Genomic DNA, 18,507 nt, shown 5'->3' with positions numbered 1-18,507 from the left:
TGTCTGCAGTAAGTTTGTAGTCGGCTCTCCTAGCGTGCTTGGAAATGCACCCTTCGTTGCTTCTATTAATGATAAATCACTTACTGCTAACATACTAAAGATGATATAGCTGTAATCTGCCTAAATCTGCCTAAAAAAAGGACATTTTTTCTGTCTTTTAATTCTTAGTCATCAACAAATCTATGTGTCTCTGTGAAACAAGTGAGTCAAATCCATTAGTTTTCATGGCACAGTTAGATTGGTCTTCTATACATGCACGTTTATGCTATACTTATTGCAATATGTTCTTTTAAATATGTTCGTAATACTACTTGGATGATCTGTGGTAGATGCTGTAAGAAGACAGGGTTTTAGGGGTGGTTTTCTTCTAATTTCATAACGATATTTGATAGGCATCACATTATACATTCCTTGAAACCATTCATCACAAAATCTGATTCTTGGTGTGTCTTGGCAGCCTGTGGAGGCTTCTTGTCTGGAACAGGCACTATCCGTTCACCTTACTACCCCAGGACATCCCCTCACCCAAAGACCTGTGAGTGGATCATCTCCCAGCCAGCTAGCAAAGTGGTGATTCTTAACTTTACAGAATTCGGCATTCGAAATGCAACCACTTGTGACTCAGACTACATTGAGGTAAAAAATGATACACATATGCTACGAATAGCAGACAGATTCTTACCTGTATGTTCCTTCTCATACTTATCTCCACCAAAGCAGAACTGCTTGACAGGCAAGAACTTGCTACAGCAGTTATAAAAGCTTTTCCAGGTTCATAATTAGATCCTAAACTTTTTCTTGGTTCTCCAAAGATGAAAATGTCATTTTGATAATCAGATGAGTATCAGGTGTCTTTAAATAGACAGATCTGGTTGTGGAGGTTTATGTGCCACTTATTGTTGAGGGTGTAAAATCCCAGCTCGTCTCTACCTGACATGCTTTTGGTGGAAGAGAGCTTCTCTGGAAGTCATAAGGTTGCATTGTATGTGCCTGTAGTAGAAACCATGCTGAAGAAAGGGTAAGGTTTGACTTACTAAGGATTTCTTTTATACGGTTCTTACGAATTCATTTATGCTTAAAACTTTAATGTAATAGAAATTTGTATGGAATATTTTGAATGCACTGTTCTTCAGGTCAGAGACGGCAACAACACAGACTCTCCTCTTTTGGAGAAATACTGTGGTACAGCTGTACCATCTACCGTGCAATCTACATGGAACAATCTCTATATCAAATTCAGAGCTTCCTCTCTTACCAACCTTGGCTTCAGAGCTGAGTACCGGCCATCAGATACAGGTAAGGATTTTTTGGTTCTGTGTAGAATGTTGGGACTTTCCAAATTTTGCTATACACTGAAAACAGCTGGCCATCAAGTTTTATGATGGTGTAATGGGAGATAAATTCCGAATCAGTTATTGTATGGTATACATTGAGGAAAAGACGACTGTGAAATTTCAGAAAGAGAAGTAACCAATTTTGTAAGTGCCTAACTTTCTTATAAATATATGACTTTACCTGATGTTTTAAATCTCTACAGTATGTGGAAAGACTCTCACTGGACTGGAAGGAAACATTACAAGTCCTGGTCGTCTGCATGTCTACCCACATGGTATTAACTGTACCTGGATTATCAACATTCAGCCCGGCTACCTTATCCGCCTGATGTTCACTTCATTTAACTTGGCATTTGATTATAATTGCAGAAGAGATTATCTTGAAATATATGACAACAGCACTGTGCAAAAATTGGGAAGGTGAATATGTCCATTAGCTTACAGCGGTTAATTACTGTAGAGTGAGCACTGTTCTGTAGATCTTGACATCTAGTTTGCTTCATTAAATTTTGTGTATAGGTTAGTTTCTCTGCATTACAGAAACAACAGCAGCAATTTCTTTGCCTAGGACAGTAAAGGCAATTTGCTTTCTTTGACTAAGGAATGAGAAACACATTTAATGAATAGTATACTGGGATAAACTAACTTGTGTCAGAAGGACAGCTTTTTTAAGGACAGGTTTCAATATTGAGCATTGTCCAGCTGCATTAATATTTTGATTTATGGGAAATAAGTTCAAAAGTATTAATATATCTGTGCCCAGGAAAAGACATGATTTGAAATACTTGCAGAAGTGAAAGAAAGGTTACTTAAAAGATTGTGTGTTTGGATCTCAGCAAAAACTGACATAAAATCTGCATTTTATAGGATTTTGTTTTCACTTTTCCCTGATACGTGATTTTATCTTAGGGAAGAAGATTTTTTTTGGTTTTCCCCTTCTCCAGTTGGGGGTATACACAGGATTTTCTTGCCACCCTAGAATTCAGGAACATCTGAACTACTTGGGAACAGTACCCAGCTGCAGCCACAGACTGTAAAGTACTTGGCTGACATGGCAGTATTTTGGAAAATAAGAAGCAAATTATTCTCCTAATGGAGAGTGTTTTGCAACCTTAGTATTTGGCCAGCCACTCTGACTCCTACAAAAGAACAGAATATGTTGTAGGTACAGCATGGAATAACTTCAGTAAGGATTTGAAAACTTAATGAACAGTTTTTTCTCTGACTTTGCCACATAAGTTAGATTTGCACCCTTGTACATGTATGTGCTGTTTAGTCCCACGATACAGGTTATATGGCTGGGATCTGTATTATCCAAAGGAGAGATTTGTGTATGCATACCTGTTAAAACGTCTCAGGAAAGCTGAATCCTCTTCCAGTAATACAGATGCTTCATAAGGTACTGCCATTCAGTTTAGGGCGTCTCTTTTGCTGCAGGTACTGTGGAAGATCAGTTCCACCGTCTCTCACTAGTGGTGGCCATGTGATGATGGTGTACTTTGTGACCAGTCAGAGCACGGCATCAGAGGGCTTCTCAGCTAAATATATTTCCCTGGATGCATCAAAAGGTAGTATGTCAGTCTGTTCATTACGCAGATTAAAAGTTTTAAGCTGTCACTGTAAATAACCACTATAAGAAGCAGGAACATTAGTTTCTGTGTTAACAGAAGACTGCCTGGTGCCTCTCCTATCCCTTCTTATGTATCGTGCTTTTTTCACAAACTTCTTCCTCCCTAGGAAGCAGAAAGCAATTTTCTGTGAGCAACACTGCTGTTTTCTTTAAAAACCCGGTTAAGAGCTGACATGGCAGAACTGCATGAATTATTTAGGAAAAGTATTTTCTGAATTTGCTTTCTCTGCTCTGAGCTGAGTATGTGATCTAGGAAGCTTAGCAATCATGGACAACTCACTTGAATGGGAGACTGTCAGGGGCCATAAAAATTAATTTAGCCCATATTAAGGTTCAATATTAATGATGGGCAGAGAAATGTGATATAGGATGAAATCTGATAAAGCAGCAAAATAACCTGAAAGCACAAGCTGTTTTTTTCATTACAACAGAGTGCAAGGTTTCTGTTTCCACAAGAGTTCAAGGCTCCTTTTATGCTTTAAGTCTGTTCTTTAACTATCTCCTTTTAAGGGTCCAAGACATATATCAGTGGGGAAAGACTACTGAAGAGAAGACTCATTCCCTTAGTTCTCTAAAACAGAGAAAACCTGAGAAATTACTCCAAATTCTAATTGATTTGAAGGTTTTCCAGCATGGGAGCACATCTGTGTTTTCAAACTATGCTGAACCCACCATACCTGTTCCAGCATTTGTGCATCTCTCCTGCACTGAGAATGTTTTAGCGGTGACTGAGCTGCGCTTGAAAAAGCAGCCTCTTGATGAAAGACTTTAACTACCAGTTTCATAGATGCAATATACATGGGTTGGCTATTGCTCCCCTCACTGCTAAACACAGATCTGTAGCAGAAGAGGATTTATATGAGTAGAGGGATAGGTTGTGCCTAGCTGAATTAAACCAGAAAAGAGGCAGAGTTAGACAATGAAAAAAAGTAAAAGTGATAATACACTTGTAGCTGGGTTATTTGTGTATCTGTTAGCCAGTTTCTAGGTGGTTTGTGTGTGTGAGTGCAGATTACAAGGAATTTATTAGATGACTATAAGAAATCCATGGTACTCATCTATGCAGCCATAAACTACCAATGGCTGTTCGTTGTTTGCTCTTAGTTTCTTTAATAATTTTATTTTTCCCACTTTCTGAGTTTCTCCAACCTGTTTGCAACCAGCAAAATTTCCAATTTCTACCTTGCGAAAAAAACTTTCTTTCTTGGAAAATGTGGCTATTATTTCATCTCTCAAACATATGTGTAGGTGAGATTGGTACAGATTTTGCCACTGTGTCTTTATTCACTACCAGACAATTTAAAAATTCACATAATCCATTTTCTCAGCTGCCCTCATTCGTACTTGATTTATCTGGCATGGAAACCAAAAAGCCAATAAAAACAATTAAGATTTAATGAGAACTATTCCAAGGAGGAAATTTCTATCTGTTAGAAAATCATAGGCCAAAACCCAGGTTCTACTTTAAAAAATTTTTCTGGTAAAGACTCTGTAGTTAGAAAACTGAGCTCTTACTAGTGAGAAATTGTAAAATTATAACCTGTATAAAGTCAGTCTTTTATGAGCCTGCTTTTGCAGCTGCAGACTGCGATTTCTGTAAATATGATTGTTGCTTGTTAATGTGATATTTTTTCTTTTGCTTTACATCAGATTAGTATTTCATGGGTGGATTTGATTCTTTCCTAACTGTTCTTGTAGCAGCTTTTCTCACATTTCATCAAGATCAAAATATTCTTTACTCAACATGAATCTATATTTCTCTGTGTAACGCTATCTGTTTCTCTGGTGGTGTTACCTTTGTGCTGTCCAGCTTCACTGCTCTGCCTCCTCTCTTCCATATTCCCCTCCTTTACCACTGCCATGGTGGTTGGATTTTCTCATCTTTCATCCAAAGCACTGCTATATGCATCATGTAGGTTTCAAACTCCATCATCATTGTCCAGGGAATGGGTTCAAACTATGCCTTAAAAATGCAATTCTTTTTTCTCTTCAATGCTATTAACAACTAGAAACTGTATAAAATGTTTATATGAAATTAGAAGTCTATAATATCTTCGTTCAAACTCTAAACAGTAGATATGATTTTCTTTTCTCATAATTAACACATATATCTTTACTACTCTTCAGCCTAACTGGGCTGACTCTCCATTTATTCTCACTCAGACCTGGAACTATGATCTCTAGAATAAATGCTTTTTTGTTTCAACCACTATAGTTTGTATAAGTATGACAAAGAAGCAAGTAACTGCTGAAACAGAGAGTAATAAACTTACAGAGCGGTTGACACTATGATCTGTTTTCTTTACAGAGATCTATTTCTTTTGGTCCCAGAACAAACATAGCAGTACTATACAGTTGTCATAAATACTGGACTGCTAACATTCCTTTTTCATTAAGAATAAAGTGTTTTGAAGCTTCTCTGGCCTGAGAGAAGGCAAACACATGTGTGTATGTAGACTTTCCTGTGAGAAGCAACTCCCCACTTCCCTGAAATTATATAAAGTTTAGTTTTCTGACTGTGAGGTGTTTAGGCCTGATATTCATCTTAATTTATATCCAGTTACACTAAGGTAACAAATCGCTGAACATAATCATATCGGAGAGATTTACCATGTAAATGGACTTTTTTTTCTTTACATCTGTTGCCTATTTTCATTTTTCTGCTAAGGAAAATATGTTTCCAATAACGTTTCTTGTGCAGTGAGAATACTTCATATTTTTGAGCTATGTTTACTTAGCCAACTAGAGTGTAACCAATATCAGAACTGGTCAAAGCTGTTCTGGTTCATATTAGACATTTCAATAGACTTTTGCCTGGAGTTATTTTACAGAGAATGAGCTATTGAAAAGATGGACAAGATTATCCCCCCCCAAAAAAGAATAAATAGGAGTTTAAAAAAAAAGGGTAATAGAAAAAAAAATTATGTAGAACAACACTAATTTTCTTCATCATGCATCTTAGCAAAGAATGTTTTTGTTAGCATGGTTTATCTGTGTTACATTAATTAGTTGAAAAGTAGCCTGAAAATAATGGCAAAGCTATATTGCCTGTCAAAAAAATTGATTGCTATGATACACAACCATGGCCATGGTCCATAAAGTGCAAACAATTGTTGTAACAGTCTGCCAGCTTGTGAATAGCTTGTAATGCAGCAATACAAATGGAAATCCTTCAGTCAAACGTGCTCACATGATAACCAGTTGTTTAAAATGTATATTGACCACTTAAACTATCTGTTACCTGGGTTACTTAGTTCTTGACCAACTTTCTGTCTTTTAAAAGGGAAAGTCACATGGAAAGCAAAGTAGTATTTGGATTTATTTCCTAGAGTCCAGGACTCAAATACTGTAGAGGAATGAAGGTAGTGGGTTGGAATATAGAAAGGTTGGTTTAACTAACAGTAATAATTTCTGTTAACCCATTACCTTTGGACCAGCCTAAAAACAAAATGGGGGAACTGTAGAGGAATGAAGGCAGTGGGTTGATCAGCATTGATAACATGCAGCTGTGGCCTTGCCTCGAAGGCAGTGGGTTGGTTGACACGGACAATGTGCAGCTGTAGCTCGTTCCTGCTAAGTGGTTAAATAGCCCTGAGGAGTGTGGGAGAGGGGGTTGGGTTGAGGAGGGGCAGTGTGGCCCTGCCCAGGCCTCTGGAGGAAGACAATACAGCACAGACAGTAGAATCTGACCAAGGTAAATCCTTGTTGCAGTCTACTAGTTTGATTGTGCTGCAACAAAGTACCAGATAGATGAATGTCACAATAGCCATGGAAGTATTATGATAGATTTTAGAGGTTTATTTTGCCCATTGTGGCTGACCACACCACAGTGAACCAATGTAAGATTGTTGAAAAAATCTTTGAAAGGGCTCAGGCATTCCTGAGAGTGTTGTTCAGGGTCTTGAAAGATCCAGGCCACAGTTTTCCAATAGGACTAGCACTAGAGTTACTGTATGTATTTTATTGTCCTTGACTTCTTCACAAGTAAGCAGGAATTTATTTGTTTTCCTTTGAATTGAGGGGGGGAGGATTTTTTTTCCTTCTTCTTTTTTAAAATTTTTTTTCTCATTTGTTTGTTTCATTAAAGAGGCTTAATTTCATCCTTTCTGCTGAGAAAAGTCAGCCTTCAAAGTTTTTAGCGGATTGCATTTGTGATAGAATTTTTATTCCTGGGCATTCTCTAGCTTTGGTGAAAGATAAGATTTTTCCTCTTTATCATCCTGAATTGTGAATGATACTGTTTATCAAGAGGTGTAACTCAGTTTTAAATAGTTTCATTGTGTGGTATATGTTAGCTGGCAATGACTTGACTGGAGAAGTCAGGTTTTGAGAAGGATGAGGAAAGAAAGAAAAACATTTCTGAACCCATGGACTTAAAAGTGCCCCTGAAAGTGATGTATGGATTTGTGTTTCTTCTTTACTGATAGCTGAGTAGAAGTTGACATCTCACTTCTTATCTTACTGACTAAACCCAGTAGTTATGGGGAGGACGTTGCCTGTCTTTTATTTTCAGCTGAACAAGCAAAGACAAGAATGGAAAGTAATGTCTAACAAATATGTGTGTGCAGAGATACAGGGCACAGTTGAACAAGGCTGAACTAAGACAGAAAGAAAAAAGCTGAAGTCTTGCATGATCTTGGTCAGCTGCTCAGCTTGTCCTGAGCCTCAGGAAAAATGCTCAATCAGCTGGCAACTAGCAACCTGTTAGGCCACTATAACTTGGTTACGTTTGATCAGGTATTAGTCTGCTTAGACTATATATGCGTATATGACTCTAGTGTATGTGTGTTTATGTGTGAATCAGCAGAAGAGAGTTGGAGATTCTTTTTGAACAGCTGTACCCAGTGTTTCTAAGGAGTTAGGGTCTGAAATGCTACAAAGGACCTTTGTGTGCCTTGGTAAAAATGAAGCCGGTTAGCATCTGCCAGCAGCAGTAACAGAAGGCCCTGAAATGCAGATGTGCTTTTCCATTGCCTGTGGAGAGGCATATGCTTCATGTGGTAGTTCCTTCCTTTTTTTCCAAACATGAGTAGTGTTACATAAAGATCTAATTGTTAGGGATCCCAGTTTTGCTTTGGCAGAGTGAGACCAAAAGAAAACTCCCCATACAACACTATAGTTTTATTTTTGATTAATTAGAATTGTGGCAACTGATGAGTATCTCTTTATGGGGAAAAACATGGATATAATTTTCTGCAGTATGCATGATTGCATGAGTGAGCGATACAAAAGCTGGCATTTTTCTTCACTGTTGTCTGTTACAGTGGGTTACTGCCATTTATGGCATTTTTTTCAGAAGAGCAAACACATTCAGTACCGAAATCAGAAAGCAGATTGAATAGCTTTCAGAACCTCACACACTAGCAAAGCAAGATGTGCGATTAACCTTGACAATTGCCGCCTCCTCCAGTTTTTCATGAGCTGCGATAAATGTCTTCAAACTAAACTGAATTCCTGTTTTTTCCAGGCATATAATAATCACCTTATGGCATTAGTCTGCATTCTGAACTTTGGCAAAGGAGTCAAAGCACTTTTTCACTGCTAACTTTGCCAGAGTTTTCACTGAAGGAACTTTTACTGCCCAAGCACACCCCAAATGCAGTGTTAGTGAGGTGAGTGCAAAGGGAGTGCCAGCTCTCCTGCTGAAAGTAGAAGACAACAAATGAATCCAGTTACCAGAAGAGAGTTGGCGGTGAAAAAACATGGTTTCGTTTATGCTCTTCCTAATCCTCACAGCAGCTTATGCTCAGTCTACACTTGGATTTATTTCCCTGCAGCTAGTAGTCTGACATTTCTAAGGCAGTCACTGGTCCACCTTCTGTACTTATCCCCCTTAGCTCGTTAAGAAGACTGTGAAGTGTAGAGCAGTATACAGCATTCAGTTTAAAACAGTGCACTTGGGGTATGAGTTTCTGTATGGATTACTCTCAAGAAAGCAAACTTTGGTGAGGGAAGGAACCTGGGCAATTCTGTGGAAATTGTTCTTTAAAGGGCTGATAATAATATTTTGGCTTCCATGTTGCTAATTTTACCCTAAGGGCCCTCTCTAGTGCATCAATTTTAATATTCTCCAGGCTGAAAGCCAGTATTCATGGTCTCAGCTTCTGAGTGAATAAGGAATGGCAGTATTGCAACAGCTCTAACCATTAAGTGTGCATGAGTCAGGCACATATGCTTCCAAAATCAGGAGGAAATAATTAGTTTAAAATAAGTAACCTAATAAATATACACACATTTGCATTTTACTTTTTTATTGCTTTTTGTGTAATGAGCTGTTAAGAAAAACTTGGGTCACATTTCTGTCAGGTTTTTAATCCTGCAGGCAAGGTTCTCAAGAAATTGTATAACTTAAGGATCTGTGGATTGATGATAAGGCCTACATATCATGAAACCCCACAGGACCTGGTAGCACAGCAAGGATATTACAAGGGTTTATAAAGCAGCACAGGGTTTTTTAAGGTGACTAGGACTAACCTGATTGTTATATGCGTACATTAGAGCATATATTGTGATGGAACACAAATGACTAAAATTCTAGAGAAAGGCTTCTGTAGATCATGATTTTAGGTAAACCAGTGCATGAAAGCTTTTTGACTTGTCAATACCAAAATACAGCCCAATGGCAGAAAATTATTGGCCAGTTTGTGTGTCATGTTTCTTTGTTCTCCTTGTGATGAATTAGGAACATGAGCCTGGTAGCTAGCTTTGGGTGTATTTATCCTACAGAAAACATTTTCAACAGAAGACTTCCAGGTGACCTAGAATGAAAAAAAAAAAAAAAATGCTATTAAAAAAGACACCATTAAAAGCAAAGGCATTTTAGTAGTTACAATGGATAGAGAACAGACACAGAAATGACCAGCCTTAGACATGGAGGGCCTGAACTGTAACGTCATCCTAAATTACTATACGTATTGAAGTGTTAAGCACAAGTATTACTACACTGCAGCTGTGAAAACCAGTGTAAATGAATATAAAGTTAATTGTAATATTTTGCTTGCTGTTTGAGTTGTACTTTATAATTACTCTAACACTGCCTATTTGATATAAGTAGATTTCTTAAATGCTTTCTCCTTACAGCATGTAGGACCTGAAACAGGGAAAGGGAGGACTGAATGAGTCTTCAGAGTCATCAAATACAGGCCAAAATTTCATGCCCCCCTCCCCTTTTTTTTTCTTTCCTTTTTTTTTTTTTTTTTCTTCAAGAACTACATAGTGTGATCTCCTTCTCAATTAAGTTAATCAAACTGTATCTTAAAAACCAGTGGACTTTTTCCCTCTTTCTGCATTAGTTATGTTGGTTGGATGATTGCCCTGGAAACTCAGCAGTTCCTGGCAGAAACTTTCTCGTGATTTCTGTGTATCTATTCACGGACAGTTTTTAACTTAAAAGCTTGTACTGACATTGAGAGGATATTCTAATTTTCTTTTCTTCAAGCTTCTTGATTTTTATCTTTTTTTTTTGTTCTCCTGCACTTGCTAAACTAAACAAGTTAAGTTCTTCTAGTGTCTCTTGCCTGCTGCCTCCACAACCTCTGTCTTATTCTCATTTGATTTCCAAAACATCAGTGACCATGGTTATCCACATCTTTCCAGGTGACATGTCACTATTACCTTGTGCAGCGGCATCAATATTCCCTGTTTCAACTGAAAACACCTGACATGGATCGCATTTGTTCTTGCCCCTTTTGCAGCCAGATCACAAACCTTACTCAGACTCTGACCAACTAGTACACAATTGTTCTCTCTAAAATGTCTCATGTACCACTGTAGAGCAGATATTTTTATTCCTAGTCCTTGTGTCTGTGCTTTCAAAAGAGCTGCTTTTTAATTACTGCTCAGGTTCTGCCTCGGTGTTAGTCCACACTATTTTCCTCTTTCCAGCTCATAATACCAAGATGTTTCTACAGTGTTTACAGTAGAATTAATGTAGCTGATTTTAGTATAAGACCTTAAGTAGAACTGTTTTGTCCTCACAATTTAAGGATTATACTGTTTTCCAACTGATTGTCACTTATGCCCCAGAAAATGGGAAAAGAGATCGAGATGTAAAAGCCCCATCTCCCCGGATTGATTGTGGGGAGTGCCTGAGAACAATATAATATCTCCTCATAGCTAGAGACTGCATTCAGTTTCCACCACCGCTGCTTTTGAGAAATTCAGGAATCATACCTTTTGTGTTGATAAAGCCATCCCTTTCAGTTTCCTCTCTCTTCTTACCCAGATTTTGGGTCAAAGCCAACTTAGGCAGCTGAAACTACTCTTACGTTGCCTATTTATTACAGACACAGTGTTCTGGTAAAAGCTGAACAAATCAACTCAAATGTAAGAAATCCCATGGAAAAGCTGGATTCTGGTTTTAGTTTATAGTGATGACATTCAGCAGTAAGATGTGACCAGAAAGAATTATAATGCACAGGAGCACAGGGGGTTTGTTCCTCTGTCTGTTGGGAATAGAAATTTCCTGTTAATTTAGCATACATATTAAATTAATTCATACTTGTTTCTTTTCTTTAAGTGTGCTCATACAACTACAGTACTGAAACTGGTGTGCTAACATCTCCGAACTATCCTAATAACTACCCTGTCCAAATAGAGTGCATATACACCATCACAGTGGGAATAAACAGACAAATTGTGCTGCGCTTCACCAACTTCAGCTTGGAACGGAGTAACATCTGTAGAAACGATCATGTAGAAATCAGGCAAGCCTAATTATTTCTCTTGTCCTTATTACTGATCACCATGGAAGTTGTCCAAATCCACTTAGGCATGTTCAGAACCTGTAGTTTTAACTATACACCTGTTCTGTCAATGTGGGAAAAGGACTTACCAGAGAACTTCAAAGACTACCTTTTCCTCCTCCCATCCTACTCCATTGTCAGCTTTCCCACTTGGTAAATTCCAGTTCTCAGAGCAAGTGGAGTATGTGGACTGTGTTCCCATGCACTGCATTCTGATTGTTTTCCTTAGTGCAGAAACAAAGGGTTTTGTTGCCTGTTTTGTGACATATTCTCCATGACATTTGAAAATTCATGGCAGTCAAGCGAAGTCCCTGGTGACTAGAAAAAGGGAAATATTGCACCCATTTTTAAAAAGGGTAGAAGGGAAGACCCTGGGAATTACCAACCTGTCTGCCTTACCTTTGTGACAAGGAAGATCATGGAACAGATCTTCCTAGAAGCTATACTAAGGCATACAGAGAACAGGGAGGTTATTTGAGAGCTATCTGAAGGCTAAGAAAATATTTCAAAACTTGCATCATATCAGTTCTGAAAAATGGGTTCCCATTTGTGTGGTGGCAAATAAACGTGAGGGTTTTTATAGGTCAGCTCATCTGGTTTTGTGCCAGGCTAAACAATGAGAAGTGAGCAAACTGTTATTTCTTCAAATTAGGTTACCTTTGGTTACACCAATGATTACCACCTTGTAGAATACAGAGAAAGTCCTGCCTCTGCAGCATCAATTCTACTTGAGATAATTCTTGAGTATGTTGTTGTATTGGCAGACTCTGGACAGGCTGATTGAGATGAGAGAGTGGACATACTCATCAAGCAGGTGCTTGTGGTAGGACTTACTGCAAGTATCAGGACTCCTCCAGTCTTTGGTAGCTGTATTGCTGTGGAAGATGAAGAGCCAGGACTGGTCTTTTCCAGGCCTGAAAGAATCTAAAGATTTGTAATTTTTTTAACAGTTCTCATGGTTTCTCTCTTTGCCCAAGGTTTTTCTTCTCTATCATTCCAGAGATGGAGGCTATGAAACTTCTCCTCCTCTTGGAAAATACTGTGGTACAGACCTGCCTCCTGTTATAATCTCTCATGGTAACAAGCTGTGGATAAAGTTTGTAAGTGACGTATTTTTCACAGGAAGGGGATTTTCAGCAGACTGGGATGGTACATCAGCAGGTAAAATGACCATATCAAGTATAAAACCATTTTACACATCTCATTTTTGATCTTTCATTTGTGTTTGATTTCTCACTCTTTCCCCCACATCTTCTAAAATATGTCTGCTAATTATATAGCAACATATATTTGTGGTGTTAAGATCAAGTATACAACTTTCTTGATTCTTGGGCTTTCTTTTTCTCCACAAGGAGGATATATTATTCCCTAGATATAATGTAGCATCAACTTTCTCATATGCTTAGGAAAGCAGTAACCAAGAATTTAATGGGAGGTTTCTATTTTAAGATTAATGATCTGTCAGGAGCAGTCTTCAAATTAGATAGTTAATATTTCTAGCTGCCATGGGCTCTCTTTTGCTTACAACACTGTTGGCTAAATGCAGATTTTTAGGGCATCAATGAAGATGTTCAGGGCTTGTGAATGAGGTCAGTAGTGGGAATCTCACACATCATGTCTAATTTTCTATTCTTCTAGGTGTTAAATGTTGGTTTGGTTTCTTTGCTGTTTTCAGGTTGTGGTGGGACTTTGGTGACAGCTTCTGGTATTTTCATGTCTCCTAACTACCCTATGCCGTATTACCACAATTCAGAGTGCTATTGGTTGCTCAGAGGAAGCCGAGGAACCCCATTTGAAATCCAGTTTGAACAGTTCCATCTAGAGTATCACTCAGAGTGCAACTTTGATTACCTTGCAGTAAGTACCCTGTGACACTTTGCTCCACAAGAGGCAGCTGGGTATGATGAGTATACAGGCAAGGGAAAGCATATGGCTGCCCTGGTCTGCAAATATGTGTAAGTGAACAGACCCAGAACAGGACAGTTCCATACTCATATGCTACCTTGGATCACATAGCAGTGAGAGGTAAGGCAGCAGTGTTTGTGTAGCTGCTGGTAAGAAAAGCATTTATGTCTAGATAGAAAGGCCACTGAAACAAGAATCTGTCTATATCTTTTAAATTTGCTGTGTTTTGGACCAAGGCTTTAATATGCTCTTTTCGTAAATTACAAGGAAAAAAGCACAGCAGTGTTAATAACCCTATTGTTAATCCCAATTTTTTTAATTTGTATTGTTGTTTAAATTATTTGCATATTTCTAACATTTTAAATGAAGTGCAGTTTTCCCCTCCTGGTGAGTAAGCCCCTTGAAACCCACCAGTATTCGGTTACTGACTTCCTGTTTTTCCACTGATTTGCTTGTTTCTGAAATGCCTGTCAGGCTTCCTCTGAGCAGAAATAGAATTTAACCTCTTGTATGCCCAGTAACAATTCCCTAAGCAGACGTTTGTTCTGGGGAAATTACTTGGATTTGTAATGCCATCAGCTTTTTTTTTTTTTGCTTTTTTTTTTTTTTCTTTTAAGGTATATGATGGCAACAGCAGTAACGCTAAACAGCTAGGTAAATTTTGTGGGAATCAGATACCACAACTCATCCGTTCCAGTGGAGACAGCATGTATGTGAAACTAAGGACAGATAGAAATCAGCAAGGTGGAGGTTTTTTAGCCAAATACAAACAGGGTAAGTAAGTAAAGAACATGTTTCTACAGTTTGGCCTGTTCCTGAAACTACTTCTTGCAGCCCATGATATTACTTATTCATGAACAGAGAACAATGTATAGAGCATATTATTGACCCAGATTCTCTAGTGTGCTACAGTCACAAAACAGAGCGCTAAAAATTATCTGCCCATCTACCTGTGATGGAGATTATCTACTCCCTAGAAGAAAGCTGGTGAGGTGGCTCTACTTCTGTTAACTACATCAGTGGCATTTGCCACTCCAGATTTACTCAGAATAACAAGTGCTGAACATCTGTAACAGGGTAGATTGAGCTGCTCTTTCTCTTCCACTCGCTCAGTCTCCTGACTTTTCAAGAAGGCAGGTAGAACAAGGTTCTCTGCTCTTCTAGCTGCTTCTGAGGCAGCCATCCTGGATCATTGTGGGTGCTTAGGATCATTTAGCCTACCTGGAACACTTCAAAAAGTTTATTTTTTTTGTATCTTTTAGTAAGACTCACATTTTTCTTGCAAACCTTTTTTTTTTTTTTGATAAAATAATTCTACCCCAGAAATATCAGAATATTAACATTTGGAGAAAATGAAGATACATGACAAATTATTTTGTTCCCGGTCATAACCTTGAATATAATCCTGGTGTTTTACTTTTCTCCTTATACACTGTAGCATGTATGGTTAAATGCACATTGGAAAATATGGACTTTCACCACATACAAAATGGTTTGCAAGCATCTTTGCGTACACTAAATATGCCATGCTGAAGTGATAGGGATTGTTGTAGGTTTATAGAAAGTAAGTTGTCCTGGGTTTGGAGAATAGTAAATGGATTACAAGAAAACCAAAGCTGTTCATCCACACATGGCCCATACAACAATTAGAACAGTGAGGGAGCTTTGGCTCCTTCATTCCTTAAAGATGTCACAGATTCATCTACCATGTCTTTTTTGGGCAGCAAACTAGAAAAGGGTTCCTGCTCTTTCATTAATTAAACAGAAAGAGCACTTTCAAAGCACTCAGATGCAGAACCTGAGCTATCAGGTAATCTACATTTCACATTCATTTTTAATTCCTGAAGGTGTATCAGAGAAAGCTTTCAATGGCTTGCCCAGAAGCTAAAATTATGTAGGAAGTAGTGTTCTAAAATGGGACACCTAGATGCCAGATGCATTTACATGTACATGGAAGAAATGTGGTGATGAATTGGAAAATGTTGGAATGGAAAACATGGTATCAAGTGAACATTCAAAGGCACCTTTGTGTCTGATTTGTTTCTAATAAAATCCTGATGGCAGGGGGTAGCAGCTTTTATCCATCTTGCATTTTTCAAGATCCATTTTGTGCTCTTCATCCTGTCCTTTCAGATAGTTGTATGCTTCAGTGTAGCTTTGCAGACAAGCTCCATGCCACATGACCCTAACCTTCAGGGGTATCCTGAGCATTTTGAAGTCCTAAAAACACAGCCTTTGCTGCTCTGTAAATAATACGGAAAGAATAAAAAAAGATTTACAGGAGGTAGGTGTATCATCCCTAGTGATGGTGACAGACAATAAAAGAGTTTTGCAAGTGAATCTCAGCTATATCTGCTGTTCAAAACCTGTGGATTTGCTGTACAAAGCAAACAGCCTATCCTGTTCCCTGCTCCCCCCGCCCCCTTATTCTCTGTGCATTACATTGGTCGGCTCCCAATACACGTTGTATGCTGTGCCAGACGAGGGATTGCTCACATTGATATTTTCTGACTTTAGTGAATTTGGATACAGGAAAATGAGACTTGCTGAGCTAATACCATGATTGTAATTTCACCTAGTTTGGTTTATTTTTCATTTCCTCTGCCCTTGAAGGAAAGCTCTCATTATTCCAGGTGAGTGTCCTGTTCTTATGCTAGGAAGCTATTGGATGACTCATGAGAAAAATCATGGCTTCTTTTTAAAGAATGTCATGATCAATTCCAGTTCCTGCAGCCAAAAAACCCAAATACAAGTAGTGTACATTCCATTTGTTGTTTTAGCCAGGTTTTCCCGCTTGCTGAAATAAACTGCTTTAATCCATTAGTCTTTGTTGAGCATCCTCCCCAAATTGTTTCAAGTGATAGGGCAAATTACTATTATTAGTTAATTAAAAAGAAAAGAGAAGACATGTTTCAGGAACAGCCATGTATTTAGAATTAAAGAAAACTGCCAAAAAATATACATACTACATATACTGATGAGTCTGTAAGTATTAGAAGAGAAGGACAAAATAGAGCTGAAGGGTTCAAGTTTGGAAAGCCTGGATTTTGTTTTCAATAGATGCAATATGTTTTTCAATAGGTCACAATCTTCTTTCTGCATGAGTTATTTTCTCTAATCTGTGTATAAAAATATTTCTCACCTTGTAATGCTATCAGTAACTTCAGTTAGTAATTCTTTTTAGATACTGGGTTAGTAAGCACTGCACAAATATAATTTATCACTTCTTTTTCAGTTTGCCAGGAAGTACTGACTGTTAATCGCAGCCACGGCATATTGGAAAGCTTAAATTATCCAAATAATTACCCATTAAATGAGCACTGCAAATGGACTATCCAAACTACAAAAGGAAACACACTCAACTATAGCTTCACAGCCTTCCATTTAGAAGATGGATCTGATTGTGACCGGGACTTCTTGAAGGTATGTACCCAAATTCTAGGAACAAGAAAAATCAGGTCAACACCAATCAAGAAATACAGTAAGGATGTGGAAGACAAAGCGGAAATTTATCTTATCTAAATTTAGCCATTAAAACTCAGGTGTTAAGTCCGAATGATTTTTCCCTATTTCCTCTGCGATTAGTAAAGTGAAACATTGCCGGAGAGCACGTGTCTGCAGTAGGGAGGATGAATCACTTTGCAGGTGCCTAGATTTGCTACAGAGTCTAGCTATCACCTTAGATTAGATGTACTCACTGGCTTTTATGGGTGAAGTGAGAGGTCATGATTCCAGATTTATGTAAAGAAGAAGAAATCTTGAGATTAGTAAATTGATCGCAAAAAGACCATAAGCCCAGTTATTTTCCTCTGGTTTTTATCCAAGAAGGAGTGGGGAATATTAAAAAACTTTAAAATGTGTTATTTCTACATTTTTAAAGGGAGGGTTGCTGTGTCTCCTGTTTATACTTTCCTTTTCATAATTAATCTGCTTCTTTAAAAGGACTGAAGGAAATTGAATTTACCCACAAACAAAATGAAATTTTTTTTAGCCCAATAAATCTGTCCAGTTAATGTAAAGTCAAATACCCTTTATTTTCGTTTCCTCAAAAATTCTGTTTCTAGGACAACTGAAAAGATACTTTCTCTGTGTTGTACATCATACTGTGGGGAGTAGAGTGTAGTCATATCACTGCAATACTAAGGATTATAATCCTACAATTTCATCCTTCAGATCTCACCCTTGTACAGCGTGCCAGTATATAGTCCCTGTGCTCTACTTGGATTTTGAAAAAGAGGAATTAAAATTTAGAGAAGTGTTAGAGAAGACTACTTGCAGCCAAGGAGAGGGCTAAGGAATAATGCCCACATTTCTGGGGATACTTACTTATGCTGGGGTCTTGCAGAAGATCCAGCAACAGGCCTGGTGATGGGCTACTCTGTTCCCTTTAGATGTCCTCCCTTGCTCCCTCTACCTCCTTACTATGGCAGCTTTCACAGCTCAAAGTTGATAATAAACTGGCAAAAGTGGTGTTCCACCAGCTTTCTTCTCTTTGTGGCCAGACATGGAAAGAAAGAATATATATGTGAAGAAAATAAACAAAGGAGCACCGTATTGAGAACTAAATGTTAAACCCTGGTTCATTTTTGTGAGGAGGCTGGAAAGGAGAAATTGGAGCCAAGTGGAGAGGCTAGTGCTAGTCTCAAGATGCCTAAGTCCTTGATCCATGAAAAACAGGAGCTCTGCACACAGGAGCCAGGCAGTGAGGAGCAAGAGACGTGCCAGAAGACTCTATTCTAGACATAAGTCAAGGCTGGAGGAATAGTGCCAGAGGCAAGGACCTGATCCAAAGCACTTAAAAAACCAGAAATAAAATGTATCAAAGGGAGTGAGGAGAAAGGGTGCAGAAAAATACTTGCACTCTTTGTTTTAACAATTTTTACAATTTTTCAGT

General features: G+C 38.2%; 1 protein-coding gene across 1 annotated transcript in view; it reads left to right on the top strand.

Moving 5' to 3' along the window:
• Positions 1–18,507, top strand: part of CUBN (cubilin) — a 155,121-nt gene that overhangs the window by 33,352 nt on the left and 103,262 nt on the right. The window contains exons 23-31 of the mRNA XM_056336735.1: positions 458–636; positions 1,134–1,296; positions 1,538–1,754; positions 2,772–2,902; positions 11,483–11,669; positions 12,709–12,869; positions 13,384–13,565; positions 14,231–14,387; positions 16,849–17,036. Of these exons, the coding sequence (XP_056192710.1) occupies positions 458–636; positions 1,134–1,296; positions 1,538–1,754; positions 2,772–2,902; positions 11,483–11,669; positions 12,709–12,869; positions 13,384–13,565; positions 14,231–14,387; positions 16,849–17,036 (1,565 nt within the window). The remainder of the gene's footprint in view (positions 1–457; positions 637–1,133; positions 1,297–1,537; positions 1,755–2,771; positions 2,903–11,482; positions 11,670–12,708; positions 12,870–13,383; positions 13,566–14,230; positions 14,388–16,848; positions 17,037–18,507) is intronic.

The sequence above is a fragment of the Falco biarmicus genome, chromosome 4 (genome assembly GCF_023638135.1).
Source record: "Falco biarmicus isolate bFalBia1 chromosome 4, bFalBia1.pri, whole genome shotgun sequence".
NCBI lineage: Eukaryota > Metazoa > Chordata > Aves > Falconiformes > Falconidae > Falco > Falco biarmicus.
The sequence above is the reverse complement of the archived record's forward strand: the minus strand, read 5'-3'. Positions and strand labels throughout refer to the sequence as shown.